This window comes from Ochotona curzoniae, unplaced genomic scaffold, assembly GCF_017591425.1.
Source record: "Ochotona curzoniae isolate NIBS_2020 unplaced genomic scaffold, NIBS_Ocur_1.0 contig_64, whole genome shotgun sequence".
Classification (NCBI taxonomy): Eukaryota; Metazoa; Chordata; class Mammalia; order Lagomorpha; family Ochotonidae; genus Ochotona; species Ochotona curzoniae.
Window position 1 is genome coordinate 1,201,042 of NW_024466502.1, and position 16,643 is coordinate 1,217,684.

The 16,643-nt window shown below is 60.3% G+C and overlaps 1 protein-coding gene across 1 annotated transcript; it reads right to left on the reverse strand.

The window, feature by feature from the left end:
• Positions 1 to 7,117: 7,117 nt before the first annotated feature.
• On the reverse strand, positions 7,118 to 16,364 carry ING1 (inhibitor of growth family member 1). Its single transcript, XM_040991140.1, has 2 exons — positions 16,004 to 16,364; positions 7,118 to 8,063 (listed from the first exon to the last, which is right to left on the reverse strand). The coding sequence occupies exons 1-2, from the start codon at positions 16,137 to 16,139 to the stop codon at positions 7,360 to 7,362; spliced, it is 840 nt and encodes a 279-aa protein (XP_040847074.1). The 5' UTR covers positions 16,140 to 16,364; the 3' UTR covers positions 7,118 to 7,359.
• Positions 16,365 to 16,643: the final 279 nt, after the last annotated feature.

A 16,643-nucleotide genomic window follows, 5' to 3' on the forward strand; every position in this document is an offset into this window, starting at 1 on the left:
ATAATCACAGGAGACAGAGCCTGTGTTCCCACCTGCTGGCCCTGGACCATGGTCTGTCCCCTCAGCCCTGCCGCAGTCATGGCTCCCATGCCCAGGGGCAGGTCCCCGGCGGGGGGCAGGGAGAGACAGAAGGGGCAGATGCCAGGGGTCCTTGCAGTGGGCTCACGCTGCTGCTCACTCCTGTGCCATGGACAGATCTGCAGGCACAAGGTAGGGAGGGGGGATGTCTCCCGCCCAGCACTCCAGGCTACTCCACCCGAGCCTAAGCCAAAGGTGCCTCTTGGTGACACGTGCTCTGTAGCATCTCCTGCCCAGGCAGTGGTGCATGTCAACACAGCATGGAACAAAAGCCCATGTCTGCAGGAGACACGATACCTGGTCAAGGAGAGCCACGCTGAGCCAGCCCCTGGCTGCTCCGAACCCCTCACATACCTGGCAGAGCCTCTTCCAGTCCAAGTGGGCGGCAATGGCCTCTATATCGCCTGCCTACCTGCCCCGGCCCAGACAGGGTGATGTTAGTGGAAAGCTCGGGAGTCCTGCCAACGGATGGCATGGCCAGCCTGGGGTCTGCTCTGATCTGAGTGGCACCTGCAGCCCTCCCTGCTGCACAAGCCCTTGGGCCACAGCGTGTGCTCGACACCCGGATTTCACGTGACGGTTGTCCAAAGGGTTGTGACTGCTCGATACAGAGGTGTTTATCCTACGGCCCTCCTCGGCCTCCCAGCAGGGAAAGCACAGCCGAACAGGCGGCAGCCTCAGGAGGTCCGTCCCTGGGCCCCCTCCACCGTGCCCACTGCAGCCAGGCCCTGCCTGCCCCGAGGCCGGATGAGGAGTCCTGTGGAGTGGGCCGTGAGGGGGTGTGGGTGTGCACGGACACGCTCACATGGATGTAATTGCACACCTCAGACATGACAGCACAGAGATGAAGACGCCGCCATGTTGCCAGGCCGAGCCCATGGCCAGCTAGGGAAGCTGTTCTCTGGGTGAGATGGCCATTTTGTAGAAATCCTGATCAAGTAGCAGCACCCCGCAGCTCACTGAGGGTGCGCGCAGGCTGTCCCATGGCCTTGGACAAGGCCAGGATGCTCGCGGTGGTATGGGAAGAGCGGAGGACCCAGCACTAGCCCAGCCGCCTGGTGCAGCGGGGCCGTGGCTGTGAAGGTGGGTTCAGGTGTCCCCGTGACCACAGCTTCATGGAGAGCGGGTGCACCTACTCCAGTCCCAGGAAGGAAGCAACGGAACCGAGGCGTGGTCTCAGGACAACATCTGAGTCCGAGACGTCCGCTCCAGGTGGATCCAAAAGTTCAATGTGTGAAAACGCCAAGATGACATCAAGCCTGCCTCTGTTCTGAGATGGACCCCGACACACATGTACGCACACGTACACACACATGACCGCGCATATGCAATACACACATGTACTTACAGACACGCAGTCGTGAGGCTGAGCTAAGTAACGTGAACATCTGTTCACCGAAGGACAAGACGCTGGAACAGACAGACCGCGCAAGGTTCACACCTGGAAATCATTCACACAGGCCGACAAAAGAATAGCTACTACGGGGGAAATGCTTTTAAAAAGGACAGTTCAGGCCCGGCGCGATGGCGCAGTGGTTAAGGTCCTTGCCTTGCACGCCCAGGGATCCTGTATGGGCACCGGTTCTAATCCCGGCAGCCCCGCTTCCCTTCCAGCTCCCTGCCTGTGGCCCGGGAAAGCAGTCGAGGACGGCCTAAGGCTTTGGGACCCTGCACCCGCGTGGGAGACCCGGAAGAGGCTCCTGGCTTCGGATCGGCATAGCATCAGCCGTTGCGCTCATTTGGGGAGTGAATCATCGGACGGAAGATCTTCCTCTCTGTCTCTCCTCTCTGTATATCCGCCTTTCCAATAAAAAAAAAAAAAAAAATTTTAAAAATAAAAAAAAAATAAAAAGGACAGTTCACAGACAAGGAAACAAAATAGCCCTTACACCTGCAACAAACCTTAAGTTCACCAGTGATCAACAACACGCACAAAGCTAACACCTTCCGTCCACACCTGCAGCTGGGCAGTGCCTGTGCCCAGACACAGGCGGGGGCACCGTCGGACGGGGCAGGGCCAGTGACGCAGTATAGACGGCGGGGGGAGGTGTCATGCACTAGTCTACACACATTGATGCAGAATCCAGCCGAACAGCAGGGCACAGGAGCTCCGTCCAGGTCTCGCTCTGGTGGCAGGGGCTCAGGTACCCAGGCCACCTGTGGCTGCATTCCACCGCACATTAGCAGGCAGCATGTCATACGGGATGTGGGTCATGGGCAGGGCCTTGGCTCGCCGTGCCAACACCAACCCCTGGCTACCCTCCGTAAACCTGCAGGGCGTGGCCTTCTGCAAGCACTGCCAAGCTGCCCTGGGGCACACCTCTGAAGAGGAGGCAGTGGCATGGGGACATGTGTGGGAGGCAGGTGGTGACTTCGGAAGTCAGCGTGGGAAGGTGGCAGTTCCAGCTCTGCAGCAGCCGGTGACGGGCCGGTGCCCACCTGGGTCCTCTAGGCTGCCCCGCTCCGTCAACCTGTGTGCCTGGGCACAGGTAAGCCTCCTGCCCCGTCGTCCAGGGCTGCAGGCCCTTCCTGCCGCTCTCCACACCCACCAGCGCCTTCCCTGGAGGTGGCTGGGAAACATCTGAGCCCATGTTGGCAGAGACTTCCATGTTTTGGGGCTCCCCGCAGCTTTGGCTCAGGCCCTGTTCTCCATGGGGCCCCACTGCAGCCTGAGGCTGTGTGGGCAGCCCCCTGGCTTCTGCCCAGAGTCATGGTCAAGGCTCCGGCGAGGGCTGCATGTCAGCACGACCCTCTGCGGCCATGGCTAACACAGCCGGGACTGGGAGGCCCTGAAGTTAATGAAGCCGGCCACCTCAGGGCTCCTGCGAGGGCTGGGGCGCCACTGGCGCTCTGCTGCCGGCTTGGTGCAGGAGTGTGCGCGCTGTGGCTTCCTGGACGAGCCGTGTATGGCGGCTGGGTGGGGTTTGGCGTGTGTGCACGGCGGGCACAGGCAGCGGGGTGTGCCATCCTGGGTGGGCACGGGTACTGAGGTTTGCTGTGCAGTTGCCCTGTTCACCATGAACTAAGGGACAGGAAGCCTGGTGACCCGCCTGGTCTCCAAAAAGCAGACAAGAGGAAGAAAGGCAAGGCAACGAGCCAGGGCCAGGGGCTTCCCCAGCACGTGTCGCTGAGGCAGGTCACGCCATTTTGCAAATAAAGTGACCAGGCCCCAGAACGTGGGAGAACATGGAGTTGAGCCGGGAGCACCCGATGACAGATTTCCAGTTTTTAAAATTAATTTATTTTTATTGGAAAGAAGAAGATACAAAAAGATTGTCCAGCCACTGCTTTACTCCTCAAGTGGCCACAACGGCCGGAGCTGAGCCAATCTGGAGCCAGGAGCCAGAAACTTCTTTCCGGGTCTCCCATGTAGGCACAGGGTCCCAAGGCTTTGGGCCATCCTCAACTGCTTCCCCGGGCCACAAGCAGGGAGCTGGATGGGAAGCAGGGCTGCTGGAATTAGAACCAGTACCCATACGGGATCCCGGGACATGCAAGGTGAGGACTTTAGCCACTAGGCTACTGCACCGGGCCCTCACCCCAGTCTTTAACATGTGATTCCATATCACTGACATTGACACCCTCAACAATACCAGCCAGGCACCTGTGGACTGTCCCTATAGATGCCGCCTGGTGAGTGTGCGCGCCTAGGCCTCTGCATGAATGGGGTGACCTCCACAGGGACTCCCGTGAGTAGGGTCTGTCTGCGGTGGCCACACAGTTCCCTCGCTCGCTGGCTCCAGGCGGCACGTGGGCCTCTGGCTCGGCTCACCCTGCAACTCCCCAGGTGTCCCGGCCGAATCCTTGCTCTGGCGCCACAAGCTTGCAGTCCTGCAGGGGCGCAGTCCGAGGCTGGCTCTTCCTTGAACGCTTGAGGTCATTTTCTGTCTTAGCCGCCAGGTGGCAGACACGCACCTCATCCACTCACTGCGGGAACGCGTCCCATGCTGCTCGCCTGAGCGCCCTCTGCTGGTGAGGCCGCCTTCCCTGCGACGCGGTGTTCAGGACACAGCCAAACAGCCCCTGCTTGGCAGGCCCGGGCACAAGCGACTCCCCAGGGGCCTGGGGCGACTCGCAAGCCCACCTCCTGGAAAGGGGGTGCCTGTACACACTATTTGGAAATCCTGGTTGTAAACTGCTCCTCTTCCTTTCTTTATGTGAGCATGAGTGCTCACACGTGGGTGTGCACACACCTGGCTTCCAGGTTCCGTTTGCTCAGTTCTCCACTCCACAATAGAAGCCAGAACGCCCAGCACGCAGATCCTGGGTATCACATAAATATTTTTTCCCAGGCTGTCATATTGCTCCCTTAAAAAGGGATCGGGCCTGGCGCAATGGCCTAGCAGCTAAAGTCCTCGCCTTGAATGTGCCGGGATCCCATATGGGTACTGGTTCTAATTCCAGCAGCCCTGCTTCCCATCCAGCTCCCTGCTTGTGGCCTGGGAAAGCAGTTTTTGCCTTCTTGTGACACCCCACACACACACACGCACTGGACCTTGGGGGTCCCTCCAGCACGGCCTTCCTGACACTACACACGCACGCACGCACGCACACACACACACACACACACACACTGGACCTCAGGGGTCCCTCCAGCACTGGCAAACCCAGCAACCCAACCGCCACGTGCTGGAACCTTGAGTGATGTCAGTCACACAGGCCGGGACCTCACCTGACCCCTCCGCTAGAGGCACTTCCTGCAGACAGGGGTTTCAAAAACGAGGCAAAGCAGGAGTTCTGCCATTTATCGAAGGGAGAGCCCCTGGTGGACAAAGACGAGGCAAACACACCGCACGGATTGTCTGCGCGCCCTCCGTCTCCACCAGGCCTGGATGAATCCAGTATCAGAAACCACTTCCAGCACCTTTCATTATTAGCTCTAGTCAAAACAGAAGTGATGCATAAGCAGAGAATTCTACAGAATCCTCCTTAAAGCAAGAGGAAAACCTTTTAGAATAAGTGCATGGCGTAGAACCCAGCCCACCAAGCATGAAGTCCCAGGATATTTTCACATTGCTGTTGGAATCCTGCCAAGTGCTTATCCTCTCATCCGAGTCTAGGTAACCCGCGTGAGGCCCGAGCACGCGTGAGGCTTACACATTCTGGGATCTGAACGGAAAGTAGGTACTGGAATGCAAGAAAGTCGGAACTGTAGTTGGTCAATAATGAATGTTTCTCCATTTAACGCTCCACACAGAGCCTGGGGCTGCCGGAGTAACGTGGGGAGTGGCAGCTGCTGGCACCCAGCCTGACACCACCAGCTCTGTGGGGCTCCACTGCGAGCGCCCCAGAGGCTGCCAAGTGGGGAAGCAGAGGCGTGCGTGCAGTGCGCGTTGCTCTGACACAGCCCCAGTCCCTCTCCCACAGGTGGCAGTTGGCACACAGGACCAGGGAGCCTGCAGCTGCAGCCCCTGAGCACGTTGCAGCCAGATGCCCAGACCCCCACCCACCGCACGGCCACGAACAGTCCCTCCTTCACCACCATACCGGGAGTGGGGGGCGGGCGTAGGCACGAGCAGTATTCCCCCAAGTGAGTGGGCTGCAGCCACAGCCCCGACAGGTGCACTTCGGGGAGGGGTATACCCTTAGTCACCGAAGCTGCAGGGCCACTCTTAGCTCTGGTGGCGGGCTGCGTGTGGCCTGAGGACAGTTGCCACTGCCTGGTCTAGACAGATGCACCCTTCAGACACTGAGGGGCTTGCAGCTGGTTCAACACCACTCCACTACTAAGTAAGAATACAAAATATGCTGAAGGCTTTGGCTACACTGCTGCCTAAAAACTTTTTAGACAGAATTTAGAGCTTAAATCAAAAAAACAGTATGCTATTAGAGAAAGCAATTGCCCAAGGTATGTATTTCTTGACATCACATCTGTATGTCTCACCTACATGGCAGGAAGTGTGCCTGTCACCACAGTGTTGGCTGCCCCTGCACACCTCACAGCACAGCACAGCACGGCAGCCCCTGCACACCTCACAGCACAGCATGGCTGCCCCTGCACACCTCACAGCACAGCACAGCTGCCCCTGCACACCTCACAGCACAGCACGGCTGCCCCTGCACACCTCACAGCAGAGCACGGCACGGCAGCCCCTGCACACCTCACAGCACAGCACGGCTGCCCCTGCACACCTCACAGCACAGCACAGCTGCCCCTGCACACCTCACAGCACAGCACGGCTGCCCCTGCACACCTCACAGCAGAGCACGGCACGGCAGCCCCTGCACACCTCACAGCACAGCACGGCTGCCCCTGCACACCTCACAGCAGAGCACGGCACAGCAGCCCCTGCACACCTCACAGCACAGCACGGCAGCCCCTGCACACCTCACAGCACAGCACGGCTGCCCCTGCACACCTCACAGCACAGCACAGCACGGCTGCCCCTGCACACCTCACAGCACAGCACGGCAGCCCCTGCACACCTCACAGCACAGCACGGCTGCCCCTGCACACCTCACAGCACAGCACAGCACGGCGGCCCCTGCACACCTCACAGCACAGCACGGCATGGCTGCATTTGTATTCACAACAGTAAAACTGCAATGTGAAATTCCAAGACCATACACCATTTTTGCTGGATTTAATAAAAATGCTTAAATTGGGCCCAGGGTAGTAGTCTAGTGGCTAAAGTCCTCGCCTTGTACACAGCGGATTACTCTATGTGTGCCAGTTCGAGTCCCAACAGCCCCGCTTCCCTTCCAGCTCCCTGCCTTGGCCTGGGAAAGCAGTTGAGGACAGCCCAAAGCTTAGGGACCCTGCACCCGCACTGGAGACCCAGGAGAAGCTCCTGGCTATTGCAACCTCCTGGGGAATGAACCAGCAGAGGAAAGATCTTCTTCTCTGTCTCTCCTCCTCTGTATATCTGGCTGTCCAAGATGAATAAATCTTCAAAGAAAAAAAAGAAACAACCCCCAACCATTCAGCCTCTGCTACTGAACTGTCACAGGTCCACGTGACGGGCAGTGAGCAAACCTGTGACTCCCAGAGGCTGCATTTTCAGCAGTTCCTGCTAATTTTAAACAACTGTTCACAAAGTAGCAACATCATCTTTATTAAAATAAGGTAGTTGAATGAAATTCTTTGCACACTGACGCGTCAGGATGCCTTCACAGCGGCCCCGCCCCCAGACTCACCAAAGTGTCAGTCACGCCAGCTCAAAGGGCTGAGTCACACCCACTGGGCGGCCGCACGGGTGCCACGGCTGCCCCCAGGGCCAGCTCCTGTCCTGGCTCCCCGGCGGTTCCCCAGGAGCCCGGCGCTGGGCGCCCGCGGGGCCACTACCTGCTGTAGGCCCGCTCCTTCTTGGACTTCTCCAGCGCCTTGTCCATCGTCTTCTCGCTCTCGCCCCGGCACCGGGGACAGTACCACTTGCCCTTGGGTTTATGGCTGAGCCCCACGCAGGAGAAGTGGAACCACTCGATGGGGCACTGGTCGTTGTCGCAGCCAATCATCTCCCCGTAGGAGACCTGGTCGCACAGGCAGTAGGTGGGCTCGTTGGGGTCGATGGGGAGGTCTGCAGGGGACGCCTCCCTCTCGGCCTTGGCCTTGGAGCGCTTCTTCTTCTTGGAGGCCTTGGCCTTCTTCTCCTTGGGGGTGCCCGCGCCGAGGTCGTCGTGGTCGTGGTGGTTGGCCGCGTTCTCCCGGTTCTCGTTGTTGCGCTGCCGCCGCGACCGCTTATTGTTGGGCTTCTCGGACGGGGTGATTGTCTCGCTCTTGCCCTTGTCCGCGCCACCTTTGCCACTGTTGCCACCCGCGTCCCCCAAGTCCTGGTGCGCCTCGAAGAGCTCCACGTGACTGTCCACCTGCCGGGTGCGGTTCTCCACCAGCTCCACCATCTGGCTGACGATCTGTATCTTCTCATCACCCAGCTCCTGGCTGCGGATCAGCGCCCTCTGGATGCAGTGCAGCACGCGCCGCTTCTGCACGCCGTCCGCCTCGCGGCGCAACCTCCGGTACAGCTCATCCAGCTCCTTCAGGACCTCTGCAAGCGAAAACAGCACACGTTACCCGGGCGGCAGAGACGGCCTTGCCGCGGCTGCCGGCGCGCGGCTCTCAGCTGCCCTGACTCGGACCCACCCTGGGCGCTGTGGGCTTGGCTCGAGCACTTGGGCCTGTGTCACCGACAGGGGAGACTCTGGCTGACACCCTGACCCAATCCTGGCTGTCGTAGGCGGGGAGTGAACAAGGTCTCTTTGCATTGAAATAAAATGTGTTTTGGAAGCACTGCGTGGGCAGGCTCCGCACCCAGCACTGCATCCCGCACAGAGCACTCCAAGCCCCTGCTGCTACGCCTGCGGCTGGAGGGGCCAGGCCGCAGAGCAGGGCCCCGGGGCTCCAGTCACCACTACCCGGAGCCCGGTCCCATTGCAGCCTGGCCCAGCCCTGGCTGTTGCATCCACGTGGGGAGTTTAGGATCACTCCTCTCTAACTCAACCCATCTCTGTCACTGTCTGTCCAAATCAATGTTTTATCAAAACCAAAACAAATACGAAGAGCAGAAAGGCCCAGTGCAAACGTCATAACCCTTTCGGCATGGCTCCTGCTTCCTGGGCAGAGGTGACGTGCAAGCTTCCGGGCTGTGTGTGACCAGCACAGTGCTTGGCCTCAGCCTGTAGTTTCCATAAACCAACAGCAGTCTCCGCTGCTCTTACCTCAAATGTTGGCAATGATGCAAAGGCCTTTAGTCTCCCCAATGTGACAGCACCCCGAATGCCCCGCTAGGCAACAGTGACAGCACCCCGAATGCCCCACTAGGTGACACAGTGACAGCACCCCGAATGCCCCGCTAGGTGACACAGTGACAGCACCCCGAATGCCCCGCTAGGCGACAGTGACAGCATCCCGAATGCCCCGCTAGGTGACACTGACAGCACCCTGAATGCCCCACTAGGCGACACTGACAGCACCCCGAATGCCCCACTAGGTGACACAGTGACAGCACCCCGAATGCCCCGCTAGGTGACACAGTGACAGCACCCCGAATGCCCCGCTAGGTGACACAGTGACAGCACCCCGAATGCCCCGCTAGGTGACACAGTGACAGCACCCCGAATGCCCCTCTAGGCGACACTGACAGCACCCCGAATGCCCCACTAGGTGACAGTGACAGCACCCCGAATGCCCCGCTAGGTGACACAGTGACAGCACCCCGAATGCCCCGCTAGGCGACACTGACAGCACCCCGAATGCCCCACTAGGTGACAGTGACAGCACCCCGAATGCCCCGCTAAGTGACACAGTGACAGCACCCCGAGTGCCCCGCTAGGCGACAGTGACAGCACCCCGAATGCACCGCTAGGAGACAGTGACAGCACCCCGAATGCCCCGCTAGGCGACAGTGACAGCACCCCGAATGCCCCGCTAGGCGACACTGACAGCACCCCGAATGCCCCACTAGGCGACAGTGACAGCACCCCGAATTCCCCGCTAGGTGACACAGTGACAGCACCCCGAATGCCCTGCTAGGCGACAGTGACAGCACCCTGAATGCCCCGCTAGGCGACACAGTGACAGCACCCCGAATGCCCCGCTAGGCGACAGTGACAGCATCCCCAATGCCCCGCTAGGTGACATAGTGACAGCACCCTGAATGCCCCGCTAGGTGACACAGTGACAGCACCCCGAATGCCCCACTAGGTGACACAGTGACAGCACCCTGAATGCCCCACTAGGCGACAGTGACAGCACCCCGAATGCCCCACTAGGTGACACAGTGACAGCACCCCGAATGCCCCGCTAGGCGACAGTGACAGCACCCCGAATGCCCCGCTAGGCGACAGTGACAGCACCCCGAATGCCCCGCTAGGTGACACAGTGACAGCACCCCGAATGCCCCGCTAGGCGACAGTGACAGCACCCCGAATGCCCCACTAGGCGACACAGTGACAGCACCCCGAATGCCCCGCTAGGTGACAAAACGGCTCTCCAGGGTTCCAAGACGGAGATGAATAAGCTGTGTGCGCAGTGTTCCCTCCTGCTTGTTACACTTCTGTAAAACTGAGTACAACTTCAGCCTTGGCACAACAAAGCAGGCACGCAAGCCTTTAACACAGCTGGCAAACCTGCCTCCTGAACAGGCAGCTTCGTGCAAGCCACCTTCAGGTACCCAGGCTGAGGGCGCAGTGGCTAAATCCTAACGTTGTAAGTGCGGGGGTCCCATACTGCACATCAGCCAGTTCATATCCTGGCTGCTTCACTTCCCACCCAGCTGCCTGCTTATTGGCCTGAGAAAGCAAAAGGACAGACTGAAGCCTTGGGATTCTGCACCTGTGTGGGAGACCGGGAAGAAGCTCCTGACTCCTGGCTTCAGATCAGCGCAGCTCCAGCCACTGTGACATTTGAGCAGTGAGTGAACCAGCGGATGGAGGATCTTTCTGTCCCTCCTCTCTGTAAATCTGATCTGCCTTTCCAGTAACAATAAATAAATCTTGCTCCTCAGATAAGGTTTCCAGGGCTCCTGTCCAAAGCCTCGTGGGACACAAAGCTAACAGGGAACATTTGAACCAAAGCCCGCACCAACGGGACCTACTATTTCTAACCTACAGTCTCACCCAGGGACAGATCTGAATACTTCCTGTGGGGAGAAAACAGAGGCACCAAAGCACAGTACCACAGTCTTAACCTTGAACATTCCTTACCCAGTATCCATCATACGCGCTGGGATTATTTTTAAGAGTTATTTTTGAGGGCCCAGCAACGTGGTAGCCTAGTGGCTAAAGTCTTCGCCTTGAACGTGCCGGGATCCCATATGGGCGCCGGTTCTAATCCCGGCAGCTCCACTTCCCATCCAGCTTCCTTCTTGTGGCCCGGGAAAGCAGTCGAGGACGGCCCAAAGCCTTGGGACCCTGCACCCGTGTGGGAGACCCAGAAAGAGGTTCCTGGCTCCTGACTCTGGATCGGCACAGCACTGGCCCGTTGCGCTTACTTGGGGAGTGAATCATCGGATGGGGAGGATCTTCCTTTCTGTCTCTCCTCCTCTCTGTATATCTGACTTTGTAATAAAAATAAGTAAATCTTTAAAAAAAGTTATTTTTGAGACCATCCAGGTCTTCTGAGGTCTTGGCCACACCTTCAGGTGGGCGGCACCAGCACTGCCCACCCATTTCTTAACTAATTAAGAGACCACCAATGGGGAACATCTCAGCTGTAGGCTCCCGCCCAACAAGGAGGGGTCAGGAATGCTTAAATTCCTGAGAACCTTCCAAAGGCCCTTTGGTGTCTCTCTCCTGTTCGAGAGGCCCCCCACCTCCTGGCTCTCTCTCGGGAGGTGCTTCCGCTTCCCTCCCTCCCTGCTCACCTGGTCCCTTCACATATAAACTTTCCTGTTTGCAACAGATTCCCGGCTTTTTATTTCTACACGACGCTGAGGAAAGAACCCACCGGGCATTTCTGGGAACATATTTTATTTTTATTAGAAAGTCACAAACGCAGCAAGGAGGAGAGACAGAGAAGATGATTCACTCCCCAAGCAGCCACAGTGGCTGCAATGGAGCAGATCTGAAGCCAGGAGTCTTTTCCGAGTCTCCCACTGGGGTGCAGGTCCCGGCCTCTGGGCCGTCATCGACTGCTTTCCCAGGCCACAAGCAGGGAGCTGGGTGCGAGGAGTAGCCAGGACTCCAACCTTCGCCCATATGGGATCCAGGCAAGGCGGGACTTTAGCCACTAGACTATCGTGCCAGGCCCACATGTTGAGTTTTTAATCACTTATTCCCAAGCAGATTATAAGTTACCAGTAGTATCATTTGGTTAAATTGAGTAGTAATGCTTCTAAAAAAAATTAGCAGCTGAGAAATTACTGCTCTGCTAACATAGGGGCGTGCAGTACCCTTTTCCATGAGACAGAGGCCTGCCCCAGGGAAGGCACAACCATCCTTCATAACACTGGCAGCAAAGGGTTCTGCTACCTACACAGCATCCCAAGGAGTCCTCCTCCCTCAGTCAGCAAGCACAGTCCTCCCTCAGTCAGCAAGCACAGTCCTCCCACAGTCAGCAAGCGCAGTCCTCCCTCAGTCAGCAAGCACAGTCCTCCCTCAGTCAGCAAGCACAGTCCTCCCTCAGTCAGCAAGCACAGTCCTCCCTCAGTCAGCAAGCGCAGTCCTCCCTCAGTCAGCAAGCACAGTCCTCCCACAGTCACAAGCACAGTGCTCCCTCAGTCAGCAAGCACAGTCCTCCCTCAGTCAGCAAGCGCAGCGCAGTGCTCCCAGTCATCAAGCACAGTCCTCCCACAGTCAGCAAGCGCAGCGCAGTGCTCCCACAGTCAGCAAGCACAGTCCTCCCACAGTCAGCAAGCACAGTCCTCCCTCAGTCAGCAAGCACAGTCCTCCCTCAGTCAGTCAGCAAGCACAGTGCTCCCTCAGTCAGCAAGCACAGTCCTCCCTCAGTCAGCAAGCACAGCCCAGTCCTCCCTCAGTCAGCAAGCACAGTGCTCCCAGTCATCAAGCACAGTCCTCCCTCAGTCAGCAAGCACAGCGCAGTGCTCCCTCAGTCAGCAAGCGCAGCGCAGTGCTCCCAGTCATCAAGCACAGTCCTCCCACAGTCAGCAAGCGCAGCGCAGTGCTCCCACAGTCAGCAAGCACAGTCCTCCCACAGTCAGCAAGCGCAGTCCTCCCTCAGTCAGCAAGCACAGCCCAGTCCTCCCTCAGTCAGCAAGCACAGTCCTCCCTCAGTCAGCAAGCACAGTGCTCCCTCAGTCAGCAAGCACAGTGCTCCCTCAGTCAGCAAGCACAGTCCTCCCTCAGTCAGCAAGCACAGCCCAGTCCTCCCTCAGTCAGCAAGCGCAGCGCAGTGCTCCCTCAGTCAGCAAGCACAGTCCTCCCTCAGTCAGCAAGCACAGCCCAGTCCTCCCTCAGTCAGCAAGCGCAGCGCAGTGCTCCCAGTCATCAAGCACAGTCCTCCCACAGTCAGCAAGCGCAGTCCTCCCTCAGTCAGCAAGCGCAGCGCAGTGCTCCCACAGTCAGCAAGCACAGTCCTCCCACAGTCAGCAAGCACAGCCCAGTCCTCCCTCAGTCAGCAAGCACAGTCCTCCCACAGTCAGCAAGCACAGTCCTCCCTCAGTCAGCAAGCACAGTGCTCCCTCAGTCAGCAAGCACAGTCCTCCCTCAGTCAGCAAGCACAGTGCTCCTCCCTCAGTCAGCAAGCACAGTCCTCCCTCAGTCAGCAAGCACAGTGCTCCCTCAGTCAGCAAGCACAGTCCTCCCTCAGTCAGCAAGCGCAGCGCAGTGCTCCCTCAGTCAGCAAGCACAGTGCTCCCTCAGTCAGCAAGCACAGTCCTCCCTCAGTCATCAAGCACAGTCCTCCCTCAGTCAGCAAGCGCAGCGCAGTGCTCCCAGTCATCAAGCACAGTCCTCCCACAGTCACAAGCACAGTGCTCCCTCAGTCAGCAAGCGCAGCGCAGTGCTCCCTCAGTCAGCAAGCACAGTCCTCCCACAGTCAGCAAGCGCAGTGCTCCTCCCTCAGTCAGCAAGCGCAGCGCAGTGCTCCCACAGTCAGCAAGCACAGTCCTCCCACAGTCAGCAAGCGCAGTCCTCCCTCAGTCAGCAAGCAGTGCTCCTCCCTCAGTCAGCAAGCACAGTGCTCCCTCAGTCAGCAAGCACAGTGCTCCCTCAGTCAGCAAGCAGTGCTCCTCCCTCAGTCAGCAAGCACAGCGCAGTGCTCCTCCCTCAGTCAGCAAGCACAGTCCTCCCTCAGTCAGCAAGCACAGTGCTCCCTCAGTCAGCAAGCACAGTGCTCCTCCCTCAGTCAGCAAGCACAGCGCAGTGCTTCTCCCTCAGTCAGCAAGCACAGTCCTCCCTCAGTCAGCAAGCGCAGCGCAGTGCTCCCACAGTCAGCAAACACAGTCCTCCCACAGTCAGCAAGCACAGTCCTCCCTCAGTCAGCAAGCACAGCGCAGTGCTCCTCCCTCAGTCAGCAAGCACAGTCCTCCCTCAGTCAGCAAGCACAGTGCTCCCTCAGTCAGCAAGCACAGTGCTCCCTCAGTCAGCAAGCACAGCGCAGTGCTTCTCCCTCAGTCAGCAAGCACAGTCCTCCCTCAGTCAGCAAGCACAGTGCTCCCTCAGTCAGCAAGCACAGCGCAGTGCTCCCTCAGTCAGCAAGCACAGCGCAGTGCTCCTCCCTCAGTCAGCAAGCACAGTCCTCCCACAGTCAGCAAGCACAGTCCTCCCTCAGTCAGCAAGCACAGTCCTCCCTCAGTCAGCAAGCACAGTCCTCCCTTAGTCAGCAAGCGCAGTCCTCCCTCAGTCAGCAAGCACAGTCCTCCCTCAGTCAGCAAGCACAGCGCAGTCCTCCCTCCCTCAGTCAGCAAGCACCGCCCCGGCCTCCGAGGAGGCCTTCCCACCGGACACACCCTCCCAGTCCCACAGGCCTGTCTCAGTTTCTGTCGCCATCACGGGACTGCATGAAGACGCAGCCCAATCCAAGCTGCCTGTTCCTGTGTTGAAGATGTGTGTTAGCTTTGCATGAGCTGACGCCCCCAGGACTGGTATTTTCAGTTAAAGCATACCATAGGAGCGATGAAGCAACCCGAGATGCCCTTCACACCGTGCTGTGGGTTGTCATGGCCAGGGTTCAAGTTGCCCCCCGCGCCGGCATCCCCTATGGAGGCTGGTTCGAATCCCGGCAGCTGCACTTCCCCCCCAGCTCCTGTTGGTGTCCTGGGAGGGCAGCTGAGGGCGGCCGCGTGGCTTGGGATCCCACGCCTGTGTCGGAGAGCCGGCCTGGCCCAGCGGTGGCGGCCACCTGGGAGTGAGCCACCTTGCTCATGGAAGATCCCTTCCTTCAAACATCTTTTCTCTCCAAGGCCCAGACGTGCGCGCACAGCCTCGGGGTGGATGCCCCGGGACCCCGCGGTCCCCAGGGCGCACACGGGCGGCCCGGGCCCCCTCCAAGCCCGTCTCCGGGTCACCGTGGCCCCGAGGCCAGCGCCAGCACGACCACCCGACGAGGGCGCCGCCATCCAGCCGGCCGGAAGTGGCCCAGTCCCGCGGGTGGGAAAGGGGCCACACGGTGACAGGCCTCCCGCCAATAGAGAGGGAACTGGGACGCCCCGCCTCGCGAGCTTCCGCCTGTAGGATCTTCGGGTTCAGGGGCGGGTCCAGGGGGGAACCAATCACAATGCAGAGTCGAAAGCGAGGCCCGCCCCAGGCCGCGACCAGGGCCAATCGGGGACCAGAGTCCGGCCGACCCGAACACATTCAAATCAAGTCGACCCCCTGGTTCCACCCCGCCCCTCTCCTAAAGAGAGGGAAAAAAAACAGGCAGCGGAAACACAGACCCACGCCAATCTCCGCGCCAGCTACGCCCCCATCCGGGCCCGCAACCAACCGCGCCGCAGCGCCCCGATAAGGACATTCCACGGAGGACGTCACGGCCAATCAGCACGCGACCGGGGCAGAACGTTCCGCAATATGCTAATGACCGTGCTATAAGAGCCGCTGCGCAGCGGCGTCCGGGCAGAGCGCGCAGGGCGCCTTGGTGGCGCGGCTCGCCAGCCTGTGCGGGGCCGCGCGGGGCCTGTGCCTCCCGTGCGCCTGCCGCCTTCCGCCCCCCACCCCCAACGCTTCCGTCCGCCCGCTGCGCAGCCCTGTAAACAAGAGTACACCGGCCGAGCCGCGGCACGCTCCAGACTCGAGTTCTAGACTCGACTCGGCCCGAGCGCGCAGGAAAGTTTGGCCGACCGTGCACGGCGGCCGGGAGCCATCGGACGCTCCGGACGCTCGGGGCGGACGGGTGTGCGGAAAGCCAGGTCCGGGAGGCCTCGGCCGCGCACGCTGCGCCCCGGGCCCCGCACTTTATGTAACAGACACTCGGGGAGCCCTCTGCCGCCCCCGCCCCCACGGCCACCCCAACAAAGGGCGCTCCGGTCGCGGCCGCGGCTTCCTCCTCCGGGGAGCCGGCCCTTTTGTTCCCGGCCGCGCCCGCGCCCACCTTGGTATTTGGCGTCGATCTCCCGCATCAGCGAGACGTTCCTCTGCAGGTCGAAAGGCAGGGACTCGATGGAGTCCAGGTAGTCCTCCACATAGCTGGCCAGGTGCGTCTGCTCCCCGTTGGCAGGACTCAACATGGTGCACCCCGCGGGGCCGCCGGCGGCTCGGCGCGTCCTCGGCCCGAGCCCCGCAGCATGCACGGCTGCGGGGCCCCCGGCAGGCGAGGCGGCGGGCGCGTGCAGAGGTCCGCCCCCGACCCAGACAGCGGCCAGGGGCACGCTCGCCGCCCGCCGCCGGGCCGCGCCGCTCCAACGTGGAAAACCCAAATCCCAGTTTCAAACACTTGGGAAACATTCAGCGCCGCCGCGCAGCGCGCATGCGCCGGCCCCCGCCCCGGCCCCGCCCCCGCCGCCAGCACGCCCCTCTGGGCCGGGGACGGCGGGGACGGCGGGGGGCGACGGCGGGGGTCGGCGGCGGGGCCGCGGCGCGGCGGCCCGGCCCGCAGCGGGCCCGCGCGGGGTGCTGCGGAGCGGGGGCGCCGCCGGAGAGCGCGGCCCGCGCGGCGACCGCACCCCCCGCCCGCCCTCCGCCCACCGCGGCCCCTCACCCCGTCAGCCCCGCCCCGTCCCCCGGACGGGCAC

What these genes read in the sequence shown, in the direction of transcription:
- ING1 (XM_040991140.1), bottom strand. Translation starts at nt 16,139, where the DNA reads ATGTTGAGTCCTGCCAACGGGGAGCAGACGCACCTGGCCAGCTATGTG. An exon ending in GATCGACGCCAAATACCAAG is followed by an intron (nt 8,064 to 16,003) that starts GTGGGCGCGGGC and finishes TTTCGCTTGCAG; the next exon opens with AGGTCCTGAAGGAGCTGGAT.